Raw genomic sequence first — 18,749 nt, forward strand, 5'->3', positions numbered from 1 at the left:
AAGAGCACAAGGATTACAGTGTTCAGTTGTCATCTATGGTAAAAAGACACTCACAGACCACATCACTTAAAACCTGAATATTAAGGTACAGGACCCTTACCTACAATTAAATAAGCAAATAACAAGATGGAACTTTACTCTTTTCTCTGATTTAAGTTATCGTAATTTTATTTAAAATAGAAACACAATATCAATAAATAAATTATTTACTTCCATATAGCCAACTTGTCTAGGCCTGGAGGCACTTTCCCTCTAGGCCTTGATTGGCATACTACTGTCAACCTTGGGGAATAATCTAGTTAACATGGTGATGTCACAGGACACATCAGAAAAAAAAATTAAAAAATAATGATAAACCACCACCCAACCCCACCCTGATATGTCCAACTGCAACCAGTTAGAATATACTAGGTAAGCATCAGCTGGCTGTACCTGCACTAGCATCTTCAGACCCAACCATCCTCTCTACTTTACACTGCCCAGCACCATGGAAGGGTTCAACAATGCAAGCAATGCCTTCTCACTTTGATTTGTAATGATCACTGGAGTGAAGACAAACAGGCAACACCCTGTTACAGAGACAAGCCCTTGTCTCCCTTCAGTAACCAAGGACAGACCACACACTACTTGTTGAAATGCTGTCACCACCTTCCACACCCAGCTTGGCACAACTTTGCCTCAGTTCCTTGCCCTTCAGTATAACACAACATCCCTCACCTGTCGCTCCTGTCTCAGGACATCACCAGCACAACACAGCAGTACTACCACATTCATGCTCAATGTTCTCTTTTTCTCCCTGAGAACACTCTCCCCACACCAGCTCACAGACAGGACTCTGCAGTGAAGCCCCTGGCAAAAAAAACCCCTCTGGAACCCTGACTGTCCACAGCTACTCCTTGGGATGGAAAGCAGCGCAGTACAACTCCTACTCCGCTGATCCAGCACCACAGCCCATCTGAATCCAAATCAGCCAAGCCCCTGCCTAGGCTCTCCTGAGCGAGGGGTAGCAGCATTAGCCTGGCTTCCCTAGGGCATAGCCATAGTCCAAGAAGCAGCATTTGCCAAGGTCCTGCAGTCCTGTGGCCTCCCATGCAGCTGCAGGTGAGGAAAGAGCTGAGAGCCATGGAGCCATTGAAATGCCACCCAAATCCAGCCTACAGATTGCCCACTGGGCAGCCTCAGTGTGCAGTCAAAAATCAGCAAGTCAAACAGACCTAAGCAAAAACTGTACTCAATACGCACTGCCTGATACCAAAGACAATGTGAAAGAATTAAAGCAATGGCTCATTTTGCACCACGTTCATGCACTTGCTACCGTGCACGAGAATAGACATAAATGAAGGAGACCCTGCTGACAAAATTTCAGAGGTTTCAGAATTTGGGTGTACACAACCTACCCTTGGAAAGAAATTCCAAAATCCAAGAGAATTAAGACTCAAAAGTAAAATCCTGCTCCATAAATCCCTAGAGATTTAAAAAACATGGAAGACTTTCTCCATATTATTTATCTATACTCAGAAGAGTGAGAGTCAGGACTGAAAAAAAAAAAAAAAAAAAAAAAGTGGAACATTTTCTGCTATTTATTGTGCCCTGCCAAGACTTCTATTTGATTTTCAGTCAATTTAAATGCTGTCATTAGTGAACTACTCTCAGTATTTTGTTGGCAAGTGTAAGACACACACAAAATGAAAAACTTTGTTTTCTACAGTTCTCTGAACTGCAAATACCCAAATCATTAATTTTCATTTTTTGCATAAGCATCGTTTAATGTATTCAGTCTACACCAACAATAATTTTATACCTGCAAGCACATATCTTAACCATAGCTGAAGTCTTTCAATGCTTCCCCTGTTAATGATATGCAAATTACTGGTGCTAAAATCAGAAACTCTTTGAAGTTATTTAAATCTCAAATATTTGACTTGATCTACTGTTCCCCAAACTTCAACTATGCGGACAGCCTGAGCAAAACTGTAATCAGAACAACAGGTCTTAAAACATCAGGGCACATTAAGATTCAGAGGAACTGTATAAGACAACCAAAAGGCTGACTTCAGAATGCTCCATTAAAAGTTTGTGACAGCTGGCATTACAGCCACAGCACAGAGTACTGCAGATCCTCCAGAAGACACTTCAGCTCACAGGCAGCTGGAAGACAAATCAATATTTCTCATAAAAAGCTAGTACAACTTCCCTATGTTGTGTCTCTATGTTGTGTCAGGGACTGCAGTGCAAATCAGAATCCAGAAGAGCAAAAGATGCATCTCCTTCCACAGAGCTTCTCAGGGAAACAGAATACATCTCACCCATTATTTATTAGCTACTTGGCAGCACTTAAGAGTATGCTTTCAGTATTAAAAAAAAAAAAAAACCACCACCAAAAAACAAAGGAAGCCACTTCTGCTCTGTGGCAGAGGTGACAGAATTCTATAATCCTGCAATAGCTGCATTTGACACTTCCTCATGTAGTACTTGCATAAATCAGATTTTCAGTTCAGAACTACACTATGACAAAAACCATTTTTACCTAGCAAACTTGCAAGCTGATCAAGGTTTCCAATAGCTTACAGCAAATCAGCCACTTCTCTCGTTTTTAGAGATTATTTCTAAATCAGTAGCATCTAGGCAATTCAGTACTCTACTTTCTCTCTTGGATGTCTACACATAAAATTCATCCCCAGTTACAAACAACTACTTTCGCTTTTCTCTATAGCTATCCACATTACCAAATTACCATAGCATCAGTCTGCATCAAGATCCATAAAGGGATAGCAGAGATGAGGCAAATCTACGTTACTTGCATAAAATTTTTATGCAATATATGGTTATAGCACACCAATGTACCTCAAAGCCAGAAGTTTTAGTTACTTTCATGAATACTAATTTTTCTCCCAAAGCTTAAAGGCAGGATAAGTAGCTAAATTGGGAGGAAAAAAAAAAAACAACAAAAAAACCCCAAAAACAACCTGATTTAATTTTCTAGGTAGAAAAGCAACATTAAGATGCGTAGCCATAGCTAAATGCATCTGAAATTCTACTGATGTCTAATTAAATGGAGGCAAGAAAATACGATACAAGGAACAGAGATGCAAGCAGCAGGAGCTAACAACTAAATTCAACTACAACTATTTTCAGAGGCTACACTGAAAAAAGTATATAGACAGTATAGACAAATGACTTAAAAATATTTTTAAACAGTTGTGTGGGTGATTAAGCCAAATCTCAGTATTAAGAACTATCTACCTAACCTCTCTGGCTTAGACACTGTGCTCTCTATAGCAGAATTGAGAACAGAAAGGAGTGTGAAATACACAAATAATAAGCAATCTGAAATGACATCTACATGGGGTAGACAGTGCTTTTCCAAAACTGTAAGTTGTTTTTATGCTTGTTTTGACATATCAGTCTTACAAAACTGCAATTTGTAAGCAAGTACACTCTACTAGCAAATTAAGCAAACATAGAATGAACATAAATTACTTCTGTAGCCCAGGAACTTCATACAGCATCTACCTTTAAAGTGCAATTAGGACTGGAGCTAAAACTCTAACAACAACTAAGCCCACAATTTAAGTTAAACTGTTCAAAAGTAGAAGCAAAGCCACAAAACCAGTCCCATAACTATTTCAGCAACAGTTCATTTCTGTTGGTAGCCCAAGGCAACCAAGTAGATTGGCTGTATGCTGGCCAGGTCCCTCTGCCCATTTCCTCTCCTTCACTCCATCGTTTCTCTCAGTTAGACTGACAGGCAAACATAGGAAGTATCCTAACAGAGCATATTTGGGAGATAACTACTGTTTTCCTTTCTACTCAGGTGAATCTCTGAGACCCTGAAAGCCAGGGAACTATTGTCTCTGCAGCACACCTGATGCTGAGCTGGAAACAGGATAGAATTTGCCATTCACACAGTGACAACATTCTCAGTTCTCAGTGTTGCCTTCATTCTTAAAAGAATGAATTCTGTCTGCAATTGCTAACCTACAGATACATAAATCCTTTCAGTTTTACGTCAGTCTGACAAGATTAAGAGTTATTGCAAAATACCTAAGCATGAACTGACCTTGCAGCTTTAGACATTTTGAAGCCCGCACAATTATTTGAGTCTTGCTTTAACACATACCTGGTGGATAAAGTGTCCTTTAGCTGAACATTGCTCATTATACACTAAAATGATTATGTAACCAATATGCAAATGCGTAACCAATTGGGTCTTTAGGACTGCCCTGAGCAGAGATAAGATTTTGTATATAATGGCTGTCACTTTTCTTTCTGGTATGCTGGCTTTGTTGCAGCATGAAGGCTTGTACAACTCCGTAATAAACAGTATCCCATCTCTGTGCTATGATTTGGCTTTTTTTTTTTTGCACACCAGGTCACAGAACCCTGGTTTTGGGACATCAGTGCTACCATTATGGGGCACTGAGCTAAAAATGTAGCTGTTCTCTGGAAAGTAGATCCAAAGTAAAAACAAGAGAACAACAAGAATTTCCAAGAGAATGACAGAACTCAGGACTGCACTTTATCCTTACATGTAGGATTTTCTTCCTGTTCTGAGCTCAATGTATAGCATCTGCATTGGAATCATTTGTGTTGACTACATACAGGAACCTCCAAGTCTGACTTCGCTTTTGATCTTTCCTTCCAGATCTCCAGCTTTTAAACAGATCATGACACATCACTGTGGTAATGAAATAACCTTTTGATTTGTAAAATCTCTTAAACTTCTCTTTCATTGCTTTTCTGTTAAGTCCAGTCCCTCTCGGGGGGACACTTAACCTCTTTGTGTAAGAGCAAAAAACCATAAAGTAATTTTAACAGCACCCTGGTACTCAATCCATAACAGCCTGAGATGGTGCATTAGCTCTTCTCCCTGTTGTTCATTGCAAACAACAGACTAACTACACCCAAGAAGGAAAAGACTGTCATAACTTCTCCTTGATGGAACAGAAAGGTAGAGACAGAACAGGATTTGCATCCCAGACAAACCGATGCCTGATGATTCTTGGAAATTTTGGCACAAACACAAACGAAGTTGTTTTACGTGGAGTTAGTTTTCTTGCCTTTTTCTTTAGTCAGTTGTGTTTCAATGGCAGCTAAATTCAAAATAAGTCCTTCCTTGCAGTTTGACTGTTAGTATTAATATTTTTATAAATCAATTAACTTTTGGTTATAAAAATGCCCTCTTCTCCAACAGTTTTGAGTTCATCTCAGTCATGCAAAAGTACATGAAACAACTGAAAAATAAAACAAAACAAAACAAAAAAACAACACAAGAATGAGTTAAACCAGAGTTCCTAAAAAATGAATTTCTACTTTTCGGTCTATTTCCAGCACAAAGAAGATAGCTTTGAAGTCAGATCACTATTAATTCACAGTCTGAGGATGAATGTGTTCTTCCAAACTACTAAAGTGAACATTTTCTTACCGATGAAACCCAGCTGAGAAAATTCTAGAATCATCCAATCTTCAGAAGCAAGCTGAAGAGCAAAATTTTTTATTGTGCTGAAATAATTCTGCTTGACAACGATGTCATCTTCAAGCTAGAGGAAGGTAGCAGTGATATGAACATAAATTTTTTAAAAAAGCACCAGCAAAGCAATAGGAAAAAGTACAGCTGGGAAATACTGATTTATAATATATTGCTAACACATAGCCATATATTTCTATATGCAAGCACTGCTATAAAACCTAGACACTATAGCCAAGAGTAACTATTGCAGGGATTGCAGTCTGTCTTTGTGGAGAACTAAGCCAGAATCTTTCTGTAGTAAGAATCCACAAATGTATCTTAACTCATAATTTCAGAACACTGCTTTTCTAGCTTTTCAGAGAAAAATCATCCATGAAATCATGTTAGACTACGTGACACCATCAGCAGAACAAGTAGAATATCTGTATTATTTGTATGCAAATGTGACTCTGTTTACTCACACACTGAAACAATTTCTCCCATGAGACAAGAAGCTATGAGATGTTATCTACAGAGGTGGGATTCACTTCACCTGGCTTTAGCTGTCCAGCAGCAGAACAGGTGCACGGTCCAAACTAATCATCTATTCCGGGTAGCAGAACTCCCAAGATGGGGTGTTACAATCCCTTTACTTCATAGTAAGTGCAGGTCACTGCTTTAAGTATCCTCCTTCTCTGTCTTTTCTCCTAGTGCATTCATGCTCTCTCCCTTGTGCTGGCACAAAAAGAAATGACTGTCTCGTGTCATTCCTTCCAGGAGGGCTGAGTCTCCAGCAGCTCTCAGCAAGCAGTTTGCATAGCTTTGTAAAAACTAGAGGAGATGAGTGGGGCTTTATACCCAAAGGTCACAGTCCCAAAATCTAAATAAAGATCATAAGTGCAGTTACTCACTAAATCTGTAATACCCGTAGGTAATGCTCTTACTTTAAAGCAGCAAGATGTAATAGGAATAATTTTGAGTTAAATTCAATTTAAGAAGAATTGCTTAACTCTTTTCTTTAAAACCTCTTTGAGAAAGGAAAACCAGTCTAACCACACATTGGAAATGTATCTATATACAACAGTCATATTGAAGTGACGCTGCACTTGCCCTCAAAATAAAGTATACTAAAAATGGATTTTAGCTCAATTTTCAATCAAAAGTATGCTGCTGTTTTTTGCGTAGGTAACCCAATGGTAACTCATTTAGGGGACAAGATAAAAACAGTAGTTAAGCTGTCTGCATTCCTTCACTTTTTTTACTAAGCATCTTAAGATAAAAAACATCACATAGGACAAATTACTTTCTCCTTCAGGGGCAGTGTCCTCTGCAAATTATTCCTTGATGTACTATAATCTCCATACTTAATGCCCTCCTTCAACTATGGAATCTAGTTCTCTCTGTTCTGTGTAGGTCCTTCTGATGTGTCCAACAACATAATTTCTGGAGACCCATTTGAAAACTTGTCTTGAAACAAAGATAAATTTACCTGAATGTAATAAACCCCCTTTTTCTGGGCATACATCATAAGAAAACAATAATCCAAGTTTTGTTTTGTTCTCCATCTGAAATAAAATTAAAAGCTTAAGCATCGTGAAAAAAAGATATTTCAACACACACTGGCAATGCAAAGTAAATCTCACTATGATGAATGACACATATTAGTGAAATATTAGGATAGCTGCTTTTGGCATTGTTCCCCCAGGAAATCCTCTGTCTGAAAAAAAGGAACAGAGCTTTCGCCTTATGCTTTAATACAGAAATAAAATTGGTTTAACTTGAATCTGATTTTGTGAAAACTACCTGACATTCCACTAAAAACACATGTGCATTTTAAATGGTAATTCAGCAGGAGTTACTGGGGTTTACACCGCATTTCAGGAAGAAAAAGAGTGAACAAAGAAGTTTACATACAGGAAAAATGTCTCAGTTCTCTTCCCAAAATTTAACACTAAATTAATTCAACCAAGCATAGCATTAGGCTCCGATCATGCACAGAACAGCATGCAGATAGGAATGAGATGGATTCACAGAGCACTTTTAGCATCCCCACACTTCCAAGAATTACAGTAAGAAAACATTTCAAGAATTCACATCCCACTTGCCATTTCATAAACAACTAAAGTATAGGTGTGGGAGGAGATGGGAAAAGATCTGGGGGAATAAACTAACCTCACTCTCTCTTTTGAGTCTCCAAATGTCTCTTTCAAGTTTGTCAAGTCAGGATAGTAAGTTGCAGGAGGGGCTATTACTTCCACCAAGCCAGAATTAATCTCTGTAGAAAACCTGTCAACAGAAACATCCTAAAGTCACATAAAAGATCTGAGTTCTGTAGAATTCCTGCTTGCTTTCTGTTTGTATAGTTATTACATCTGGTTACAATGACTGATTCTAACAAGGCATGTAAAATAAAACTAGTACATAAAAAGTACTGTTTTCCTTAGCATCTTTTTCAGAGCAGTATAGGCTCCTGACCACTAATCAGAATTGTAACTAAATTCTAATAACTTCTTTTGCTTTCTTTTTCTAGAACCTAGTGATCTTTTTTTCTATAGTTTTCTTTGAACATATGAAATACAAAGCTCTAACACAGATGTCACAAATTTCCATTCATGTTGAAACAATTCCATCTGCTTATGTTGCACCAGATAATTTAATCCCACTTATTGTTTTAAAATTTAACTGACTGAATCCACTGCCCCTTAATTTGTCATCTACTACTTTGTTGTTCAAAAGTCCAAAACCCCAAGAAACAAAAATCCATGATCTTACATTGCCAGAATACATTTTATTACTTATCACAACCTGATTTAGGAAAAAAAAAAAAAAAAAACACAAAAAGCAAACTAATAAAATAAGAAATCCCCCATTAAAGCTACAACTTACTCTTTTTCCAGGCTTGCAACAACACTGTTAACGTAATCAAGATCAGTCTGGAAGAAAAACAAACACAAAAAAACAAATAAAATACTTAATACTTTTGGAACTATGTTTCAAAGAGCCCAGTAAAATAAATGTTGGAGGTAACCATACTTGAATATCAGCTTCAGCATGTAAGATTTATAAGAAACATAGGAGCACATCAAACACGTAACTATCTTATGCCTAATGGGAGAAGAAACAGTTTTTTTTTTTGTAAACAGAGGGGAATAGCATTTGCTTTATATCTGCACTTAACAGACAGTTCTAACCCAATTGTTGGTATTTTCTTGCAATCTCTTGTGCTCTTAATGACAAAATGATCACTGAGCAATTCATACTATTGTTATATAATAACACTACATATGAAACTATTACCAAGGAAAGCTTTCTGTAAAACAGGGCATTGAACACACACTCTTCTTTCAACAATACATCTCCTAAACTTTGCATTTAAAGCGTGGATGTCCTAACCACAGCCAGTCATGAACACGCTGCTTTCCTGACTAGAATTGCTTTTTTGCATCAGAGGAAATATCAATCTTCACAATCACCCAATTCTTAAAGATGCACAGATTCTAAAAATTACTTGTTGGTTAAAATACAAATGGTAACATTCTAGGAAAAAAAAACAAACACTAGATCATCTAACTTGCCAGAACCAGTCAATTACTCAGCGTTTTCATTTGGTACAGATGAGGAAAAGAGAGTTTGTGAACTCAGGAATGTGACTGAAACCCCTAATTTTTGTTATACTTCCTAATCTAATAATATGACATGCTATTTATCAGTTTTCAAAAGAAAATTTACAGTCTATAAATCTACCCAGATTCCGGTGGCTCATGAGGATTTTGCAGAAATAGTTGCCTTTGAAATGCTGGAAACAAAGGAACAGATCATACTTTTTCTGATGAATTTGGATCATTAAAGGATTATACAGAGAATAAATCTCTCCCAATCATTTCTATAGAACTACTAATCTTGTTTAATAAAGATGCTTACCCTTTGATCTTAAAAATCACCATTCCTATTTTTAAAGACTTATTTTTATAAAATCCAACATAATGCCAGTGACGCACACTTTTCCAAAAAGGACAACAGTATGTTTCTTCCAAAACAGGTTCTAAATGCCACAAGAATATGTAAGTAGAAATATTGTAATAAATTTGTCATACCTATTTTCTTCATAAGTGCTATGTCTAGAGCTGGACAGATGCTCTAATAAGCAGATAAGACATTCACAATTTAAAACTCATCCTGCAATGAGTTCCACACAAGGCGACTCACAAGTCCATATGGACCTAAACATATCACTAAGTCTTTAAATACACATATGGACTGTTAACACACAGTATCACTGGAATAGAGTTTAAGACATAACTTTTTCTGCTGTGTCTAACAGTTGCAAATCAGTGACTTAGTGATTACCTAGAAACAATTTTAGTATATCCATCTTTAACAAAATGTTCCTTTTTTTCCTTTTGTTCAGACCACTTAAAGATAAAATATAGAGAATTTTTTGTTCGGTCAGCATATGAGAAAGACAATTCGAATCACCAGTTGGTATGCCAAACTTGAATTACACAGTCTAGCATTAATAACTCAAATGCTTGTTAAATAGTCCATTCTGTAATTGCATAGAAAAATTCAATATTTTAATATATACATATATATACATGCACAGAGCAGAAACACAGCTTGTTTCCATATAGTATTCCAGAGATTAAAATAAATGCCAACTTCATCCCAATTGGAAGTATGCATCTGGTCACACGCCTGTGCCTTAGTGCAAGTCTCATTAGAGTGAACATAGTTTTGACCTATTCTGCAGATGTACCACGATGCTTTGCTAGTGCTTTTAAAACCTTCCACACTTATACAGAATGCATTCACAATCGGGAAAAAATCATCTAGAATAATACTTCTCCTTATTTGTTTGTGTCCTTCACGCACAAGGTTGGCAGCTTCCCAGTCAGAGCTGCAACCACAATAGCTTCATATTAAAGAGATACAGCCTGGAGTCTTCCAACCTCGTATTGTAACCTGTGCTGCTGTCACATGAAGTCAAGATAGTCTGGTCTAGCCACACTGAACACGAGATATGGCAAATACCACTGCTGGTTTAGCAGGTAACCTTGCTTCTGAATCAAGAATCACTGCATCAGCATAAAGCAAAAGGAGATGTCACTTTTTGAATGAATAAGAACACTGAGATTAAAAGAGTTGGTGCCATTTTTCACACGACCAAATGCACTAAAAATTTGATATCCTGCTGTTATTTCTAAATAAGCAGTTGTATTTATATCTACTAGCAGCATCTGACATTCTGAACCAGAATTTCAACACCAAACTCTTCCCCCCAGAACAGCAGGTTGACTGCCACCTTTCCACACCAGAATTTTCAGAGGAAACCAACTCCTCTTGTTACTCAGCCTAACACTAAGTGGGGTCTTGCCAACATCCTTCAACTCTGGACATGTCCCAGGAAGGTCGCATTTGTAAGTTATTTTACACAACCTCATGAAATAAACATGAAAATGTGCAACAAATTTGATCAAATTGTGCCTACACCCGTGGGAAGAGTTAACTATACAGAAGACTTTGTGTGCTAGCTTTGACTGAAAGCAAGTTTTTGTCATGCAATTAGAAACCTTTCCTTCTTTCATCTGGGCAGGAACAACCCCAGGTTCCAGTATAAGTTGGGGAATGACCTGTTAGAGAGCAGCGTAGGGGAAAGGGACCTGGGGGTCCTGGTAGACAGCAGGATGACCATGAGCCAGCACTGGGCCCTTGTGGCCAGGAAGACCAATGGCATCCTGGGGTGTATTAGAAGAAGGGTGGTTAGTAGGTCAAGAGAGGTTCTCCTCCCCCTCTACTCTGCCCTGGTGAGACCACATCTGGAATATTGTGTCCAGTTCTGGGCCCCTCAGTTCAAGAAGGACAGGGAACTGCTGGAGAGAGTCCAGTGCAGAGCCACAAAGATGATTAAGGGAGTGGAACATCTCCCTTATGAGGAAAGGCTGAGGGAGCTGTGTCTCTTTAGCTTGGAGAAGAGGAGACTGAGGGGTGACGTCATTCATGTTTATAAATATGTAAAAGGTGAGTGTCATGAGGATGGAGCCAGGCTCTTCTTGGTGACAACCAATGACAGCACAAGTGGCAATGAATACAAACTGGAATACAGGAGGTTCCACTTAAATTTGAGAAGAAACAACTTCTCAGTGAGGGCGACAGAACACAGGAACTCCATGGGCACTGTGGAGTCTCCTTCTCTGGAGACATTCAAAACCTGCCTAGACACATTTCTGTGTAACCTCATCTAGGTGTCCCTGCTCTGGCAAGGGCATTGGACTAGATGATCTTCTGAGGTCCCTTCCAATCCCTAAAGTTCTGTGTTTCTGTGATTCCTTGTAGCCGGCACAGTCATTGCTTCGATTTAGTTTGAGAACAAGAAGATAACACCCCAGGACAGAGTTAATGTTTTTTAGTTGCTGTTGTCTGGGAGCCAAGGCCTTTCTGACCGCTCTGCCCTCAGGTGTGAGGCAGCTTGGAAAGGGGGGGAAAGAGATGGGGTGGAGCTTGACTGACATCCAGACTGATCAATAATAATATTCCATGCCATTAGCATCATGCTTCTTTTTTAAAGAGAGGCGGATTTTGCAACTAGAGGGAGACTGAGACCCATTCTGGTTCCTGCTCCGTTTTGGTGGAGCTCTGTTCAGGAGTGTCTCTAAGTTCAGCCTTTTGCCATCCTGCCATTTTGCAGAGGCCTCTGGGCCTTTCTGACTTTTTCTCTCTTCTCTCTCTGGGATCAGCTGTTCGAGACCAGGGTGCTGCTTCCTGGGACTGGAATTTTGTTATTTTATTAAACTGTGTTTATCTCAATCGATGAGTTTCTCCCTTCCCTTTCTACTATCTTCCCCATTTGGTGGTGGGAAGAGTGAGTGAGCGGATACTGTGGTTTTGAATTGCTAGCTGGGGTTAAACCGCAACACTTTGCAGAGTAGCAATGGAAGGAAATCTGGAATAGCCAGATAATTGCTCTAGCCTAAGGATCTTCCAAGCATATCAATAAATTCAGCTAGTAACTGAAAAGTGACAGAAAAAAAAAAAACACACACCCTATTCTTGACTAAAATCTATTCTCCATTTTTGAGAAAGAAAGCATTTACTGTCTTGATAAAGAAAGACCTCAGGTCCTCTTTATCAACCTGTAGAACATGAGACTGCTGAAAATAATTATGAACTATATATAACATGAAGGAATAATATCCTTGTGTTCTCCAAGAACCTTAAGCAGGTCAAGACAAATCCAAATTAATTAAAAGAAAGTCTCTCATGAAAGACAAAGTGTAACTGTTCCTTAGGCTTCCAGTGCAAATCATTTGGTAGATACTAGGTTGATTTTGAGGCAGTTATGATGAATTTAAATTCTGTTTCGTGCTATCAGTGTTGTTTGCAGTTACTGAAAGGAAATGTCACTCGTGATCCCAACCAACACAGCACAACCTGTAAGACTACAGCTATGAATGTTTCTGTCTACCAAATCAGAAGACAATAACAAAATCAGAATTTTTCCTTAGTGAAACTCTTAAGGTTGAATATTAAATAATCCCTAGGAGTTTGGGACCCAAGATAAAGAAGCAGAAGTGAATATCTCTAAAAGAAAACTCAGAGTCCATTGTGGAACGAACTAAAGTTTCAGACTGTCAGTGAAATAAGTTTAGAAATTTCCTGGTTTTGTAAGATGCTGCCCTACAATTTTATAAAGTACCTTCTCCAGTTTAGGTGAGGCTGCATTTCCAATTGCCATTATTCTAAGGTTTGTCTGAACAAACACTGTTATTCATAACAAACACACAAAGAACCAGAGCAGCAATAAACTTTCTAATATTTTTATTGATTTCTATGAGTGAGTGTGTGCATAGCAAAGTAGGAAAATATATTAGTTAGCAGACAAAACAAGAGGTTAGAAAGTTCTGATGAACAGCTACCCAATTGTCAGATGAAACCAAGATTTCTTCTTGTAAGAAGTTTTGTATTGTTGAATCCTACCTACCCAACCACCTTCAAGAATAACAGAAGGTGGACTGTTTCTCAAAATGCTATACTAGTGTCATATAGCCTTCTACTAGTTTTGTGCATATTACAGATGAAGCCTGGTTTGTAGTACATGTAAATGTAACTACTCCTTTATAGTCCTAAAATTACATTTGGCCATTTGAAGGCAACCGCGAGGCTGATGTGGGCCCCAGTGAAAATGAGTTTGACACTCCTGGTCTAGATGGTTTGTTTTCCAGAAGAAGACAGGCAGTTGCTGCATACAGTCAAAAGCACCCTTCTATGATATATGTTCTTTATTTGGAGGACAGAAGGAATTTGTCTTCATTATCTTTAGGTCAATGCAGACCACAGTAGCAAAAGTTTATAGCGATGTCCGAAACTCAGTGTCAGTTCAGTCAGTCATTCAGTTATAAAGTCATCTACTACTATGTTTCTGAAATAAGTATTACTGTCACTTTCCATCTCACAAATACACTACATGTTACCAAAGAGCTCAGACAACTGTCTATTAACAGTGATGTTCTCTTACCAGAAGCAACAGAGTTACTGTGGCATGGGTGCACCTCAGAAGGTGTCTTACGGATAGACAAGTATTTCAGTCATTCAGGTCTAAGGCTTGAGAAAAGAGCATGATCCTGAATTTTATCTTTGTGCTGAGATAATAAATTTGTCTCAGGTATATAGAAGTTTTCAAATCCTGTCAAGAATCTTTTCTGAGATCTAGGAAAGATTCTTACCACTGGTATAATCTCATATAAAAACTTTACTAGTCACTGCCATGAAAAAACGAGTGTAAAGTCCTATGATGGTGCCCAGTATCAGCAGCCCATACTCTTTGGGCACCAAAGCTTAGATGCCAAAGGAATGGAGATTGCAACATCAGCTTAAATATCTCACATTCTCACTGACAGGCCAAGCTATCCTTCCAGATAGAAGAGATGGCAGCACATCTAGAAGCTGTGTTCATCCTGATCAGTTTTGAGTGAGATGTCCAAACCAAAGGCTACCATTTTTATAGGCCTTCAAAACTACCTAGTGAAGAAAACATATCATTTGGCACAACAGCCTTGTTTAGCTTTGATTTTTTAAAAATATATACATTACACACATACATATGTATATGCTAAGATCTACTGGTCTTTCTCCAATTTGAGATGTGCGGTCAGATCTTTTGAGGACTAGGAATACGCTCTCTGGGGCAGTTCCAGGAAGGGGTGGCTCTCAAGTTCTCAACAATTAGTGGAAAGAACGGAAGATCTCTGAAGCTGGGATGATACTAATACCTCTGAGTTGACAGCAAGAGAGACAAAATACTCTTCTGTTTTCTATCAAGAGATCTGTTGATCGAAGAGATCTATAATTCAGTCCCAGAGGAAGAAGAGCTGAAAATACAGGTGTGTTTATTTTGCTGGGGAAGTTGTCAATATTGTACTCCAATGTTAATTCATCCAAAACAGGTTCAGCAAGGTTTGACCCAGTATGTGCATTCAGTCTTTAACTCACTCAGGCTTTGATCATACCAGCACACAGGATGGTACCTTACCAAGTGCTTGTGTCACACTGACCCAAACAGCTTCTTTTCCAAAGAAATAGTGAACAAAAAGATTCTCCACAAAAGGAAGACAGAGAAAACACTACTGAAGGTGAACATATTTTAATTTAGTAGTCACTGTTTACATAAAGAGATGACACAGTGACAGTAAAAAAATGCTCAACACATCCAAGTTTTTCTAGCCTAAGTGAATTGCACACATAAAACAGAGTAACATTTGAATAAGTATTATAATATGCAAGAAAATGCAAGATGTGGACTAGTGCTCCAAGAACAAATGGCTGCTTTATTATTTCCTAACCAGATGTAATCAGTAGCATACAGAATTAGCAAAATGCTGTTGCATACCTGTAGTGTCTTCTGATTCTTACTGAAATTGTCTTCCTGATATTTTTGATCAAATCAAGGGCACCTAGTCTTTCCAACATACACTGATTACTGTTTGTACAAAAGACCATGATAAGTGCAGTCACTGATTAATGAAGTGGACTGACAATAAGTTGTAATATATTTAGAACAAGTTTAATATGTATTTTCTTCACGGTAAATGCGATCCCCCACAGGAAAAAAATAAATTTCTCTAGATACCAGAAAAGTATTTTGTCTCAAATTTAGTTGTGTGTATACGTATACATGTACACACATATACATGTACACACATATACATGTACACACATATACATGTACACACATATACATGTACACACATATACATGTACACACATATACATGTACGTTATTTCACTAAGATGATGTGAAGTACTTCAAAACCATGTTTCCCATGTTAATTACAAACCACATTAAATAAAAATACTAGACAATAACTTAAATCTGGAGTTAATAGTTTCTTAAACCTAGGACCTATTCTGAAAGCAAGCTCTTATACAGAGCAGGATTATGAGATTTGAATCACTTAAAACAAGTCATCTGATGTGCCTATAAACAAGCCATATAGTGAAGGGGAATAAAAAGATTTTTAACTACAGAAGCATAATGAATCATGACTATTTAGTAGTCATCCTAATGAATACCTGCAAATTATTCTGCAATAAAGTTATTTTAACAAATTGAAGAAGACAGACATATGTCAGTTACTGGGACAGTTGCACAGTTTACTGTCAAGCAATTCTAGTAATTATTTGAACTGGTGATTAGATATCACACCATCTGAGATATTTTAGAATTCCTTCAACTTCCAGTATGGAAATTTACTGTGTATAATTACATTACTGAGAAGTATCCATACAGCAAATGAATATGCAGATCTCTTTATTTAGAAACCATAACATCTATATTTACTAGCACATCTGTTTACACACGTTCGTGCTGTTTGTAGGCGGCCATAAGTGTTAATTTTCAACTTGTTTTCTAGCAAAAAAAAAAAGTCAAATTTACAAGAAGAGAGTGATATTAAGCTGCTAAAAAAATAGCAGGATTAAACGAGTTTTTTAGGGTGCTTAGCACAAAGAGATTACGGTTCCTGACTATGGCTCCCAGTAATGCTTCTCAAACACTGTCAATTTGATTTCTCAAATAAAGTCAGCAAGAAAATACTAAAATCCTTCTAAAATACTATTTTTCACATAATTTTCTTGTAAATACATTTTCAAAGTCTTGTGCCTTTTTTTTGTTGGTACAACCTATAGGCAAAGCACAGATAGTAATTTTAAGCTTATTAGCACTATAACCTAATCTCACGCTATGACCATTTCTTATTATACGTGAACTGCAGAGATGTTGAGCAAAGGCCATACCTTTCTTCAGAAACTTTTGCCATCGTTTTTAATACAAGCATAGTTGCTCGAAGTTCAAATGTATTTTTAAAAAAGCCTTCGTTAATGCACACATGTTAATTATAGTAATAGTCTAACACATTTTAGGCTAGGAAACCCCAAAGACGAAGCTGTTTTAAAAGATAAAGCTCTTCCTTTTGTTTCAGGCAAAACAAAAGCCCACCAGAGGAGTAGGCTTTCCTCCAAATAGCCAGAGAAAATGCTTTAAAATCCTACACTTTTCATCCTGCAGAAGGAAGCTGAAATATACTGCATAACTCAGAAAAAACATGGCATAGTTCAAGATGAAGTATTTACTGTACCATATTGTTCATTGAAAGAGTTCCTTGTAGCAATTACAAAGCAAACTCTAAGATATTGAACTTAAGAAAATATAAAACATGGTCAAAGAAAGAGCAAAGCAAGAAAAACATAAAATTGGATAAAGAAAAATAAATACAAGCAAATATAAGGAATGGTAATAAGAGGACAAGAATTTAAACTTAGGTTCTTCCAATTTTCCCAGACATTCGTGGCTCGCAGTGCCCATAGCAGATATGTGAGTAAGCACATAATGCTGGTCTCAAAGAGACAGACAAAGAGATAAGATACAGAGGGTAACTATTCCACTCTGGAGTAAACCACACAAATCTCCTTGCGCACAGAAGCAACAGCTCCCAGGTTAAAATGTTCAGTTGCTTCACAGTGACTTTTGCAGAATCATTCCCAAGATGAAAGAGAATTCCACACCACCTCAAAGCAAGAAAGTTATTTTGCTATAGAAAACTTGGGTATAGCAATATGGCTTGTATAAGGCAAAAAGAGAAACGTGCAGTTGGAGACAGAGTCTGGATTCTGTTCACTCCTAGGTTTTGCAGAAGACAGAGAATCCAATGATAACAAACAGTCTGCAAAGCTCAGACCTACTTAAGAAAAACAAAATGAAACTTCACTTTTAAACCTTGAAAAGAAGCCACACTAACAGGCAATAAAATGACTCCAACTAATACAGTGAAGAATAACTCAGCGTTACAGGAATTCATAATGAATTCTGTTCTCTTGGTATTCTTAACCAACGGATGTTTTAAGGGCATTTTCTGCAGAAAAGCAGATCTATCCTGACAAATAGTTTTTGACTGACTGTCAAGAAAATGAAAACGGGGCAATTTATATCAGGAAACCATAAAAATCAGTTCTCAGGTACAGGTAAAATGTTTACAAACTTTTCAAGGAAAGCTTTAAAGCATGCTGATAATAGAAGTATTAAAATGCCTGTCTGATTTTCCACTGATTCATCCCTGAATGGACACTGGCTGTCAGGATTAAAACAGTTTTCTCAGCTATAACTTGAGGATTTAAATTTGCATCTATGGAACCCATAAATCACTTTCAGTAAAGCATTATATGGTTAAGATGGATGAAGGTCAAATATATATATAAATTTCTCACTTTCCAAGTCAGACTTCTGAGAAAAACAAACAGACCAAAATAAGTATATACAATTCCCAGCAGTCAACAGAATTACTTCTGAAAGCATTCTGTCATTTCCTAACCAAAATGTCCAACTTAACACAGTTTAAATTAATCCATGAAAAAGTCTGGACTTAAAATATCCACACTGTCCAGAAAATAAAATCAGTAACAATCTGTCCCTAATATTTCAAACTGCAGCACTCATTAGAGGAAGCACTAAGCAAAAGCACAAAGAGAATGGGAAGAATCCTCCCTAAAACATCAGAGTACCTTAGCCATTATTTTGATATTAAAAGAATATACCTGTCACTAGGTATAAGCATCAGAAGATTTGCAAAATAACCCGTCCACTGAATCCATGTCCACTGTTCCCTTGATAAACTGAAAAGGCTGAGCTCTTCAGGATTGTTTCTCTCAGAAACACAAGACTGTCTCCTTTTCATGGAAGAAGACAGTCACCTGTCTACATCTTGAAAAAAAAAAAGTAGATCCTTATCAATTCCTGAAAGGAGTGGTACTT

General features: G+C 37.5%; 1 protein-coding gene across 5 annotated transcripts in view; it reads right to left on the reverse strand.

The window, feature by feature from the left end:
• Positions 1 to 18,749, reverse strand: part of MGAT4A (alpha-1,3-mannosyl-glycoprotein 4-beta-N-acetylglucosaminyltransferase A) — a 78,665-nt gene that overhangs the window by 21,495 nt on the left and 38,421 nt on the right. For all 5 annotated transcript variants that reach the window (XM_065854042.2, XM_071813634.1, XM_071813640.1 and 2 more), the window contains 4 exons: positions 8,336 to 8,382; positions 7,622 to 7,735; positions 6,939 to 7,014; positions 5,426 to 5,540 (listed from right to left, as the gene is read on the reverse strand). In XM_065854042.2, coding sequence (XP_065710114.1) covers positions 5,426 to 5,540; positions 6,939 to 7,014; positions 7,622 to 7,735; positions 8,336 to 8,382 — 352 coding nt within the window. The remainder of the gene's footprint in view (positions 1 to 5,425; positions 5,541 to 6,938; positions 7,015 to 7,621; positions 7,736 to 8,335; positions 8,383 to 18,749) is intronic.

Source organism: Patagioenas fasciata, chromosome 1 (assembly GCF_037038585.1).
Source record: "Patagioenas fasciata isolate bPatFas1 chromosome 1, bPatFas1.hap1, whole genome shotgun sequence".
In the NCBI taxonomy this organism is placed as follows: domain Eukaryota; kingdom Metazoa; phylum Chordata; class Aves; order Columbiformes; family Columbidae; genus Patagioenas; species Patagioenas fasciata.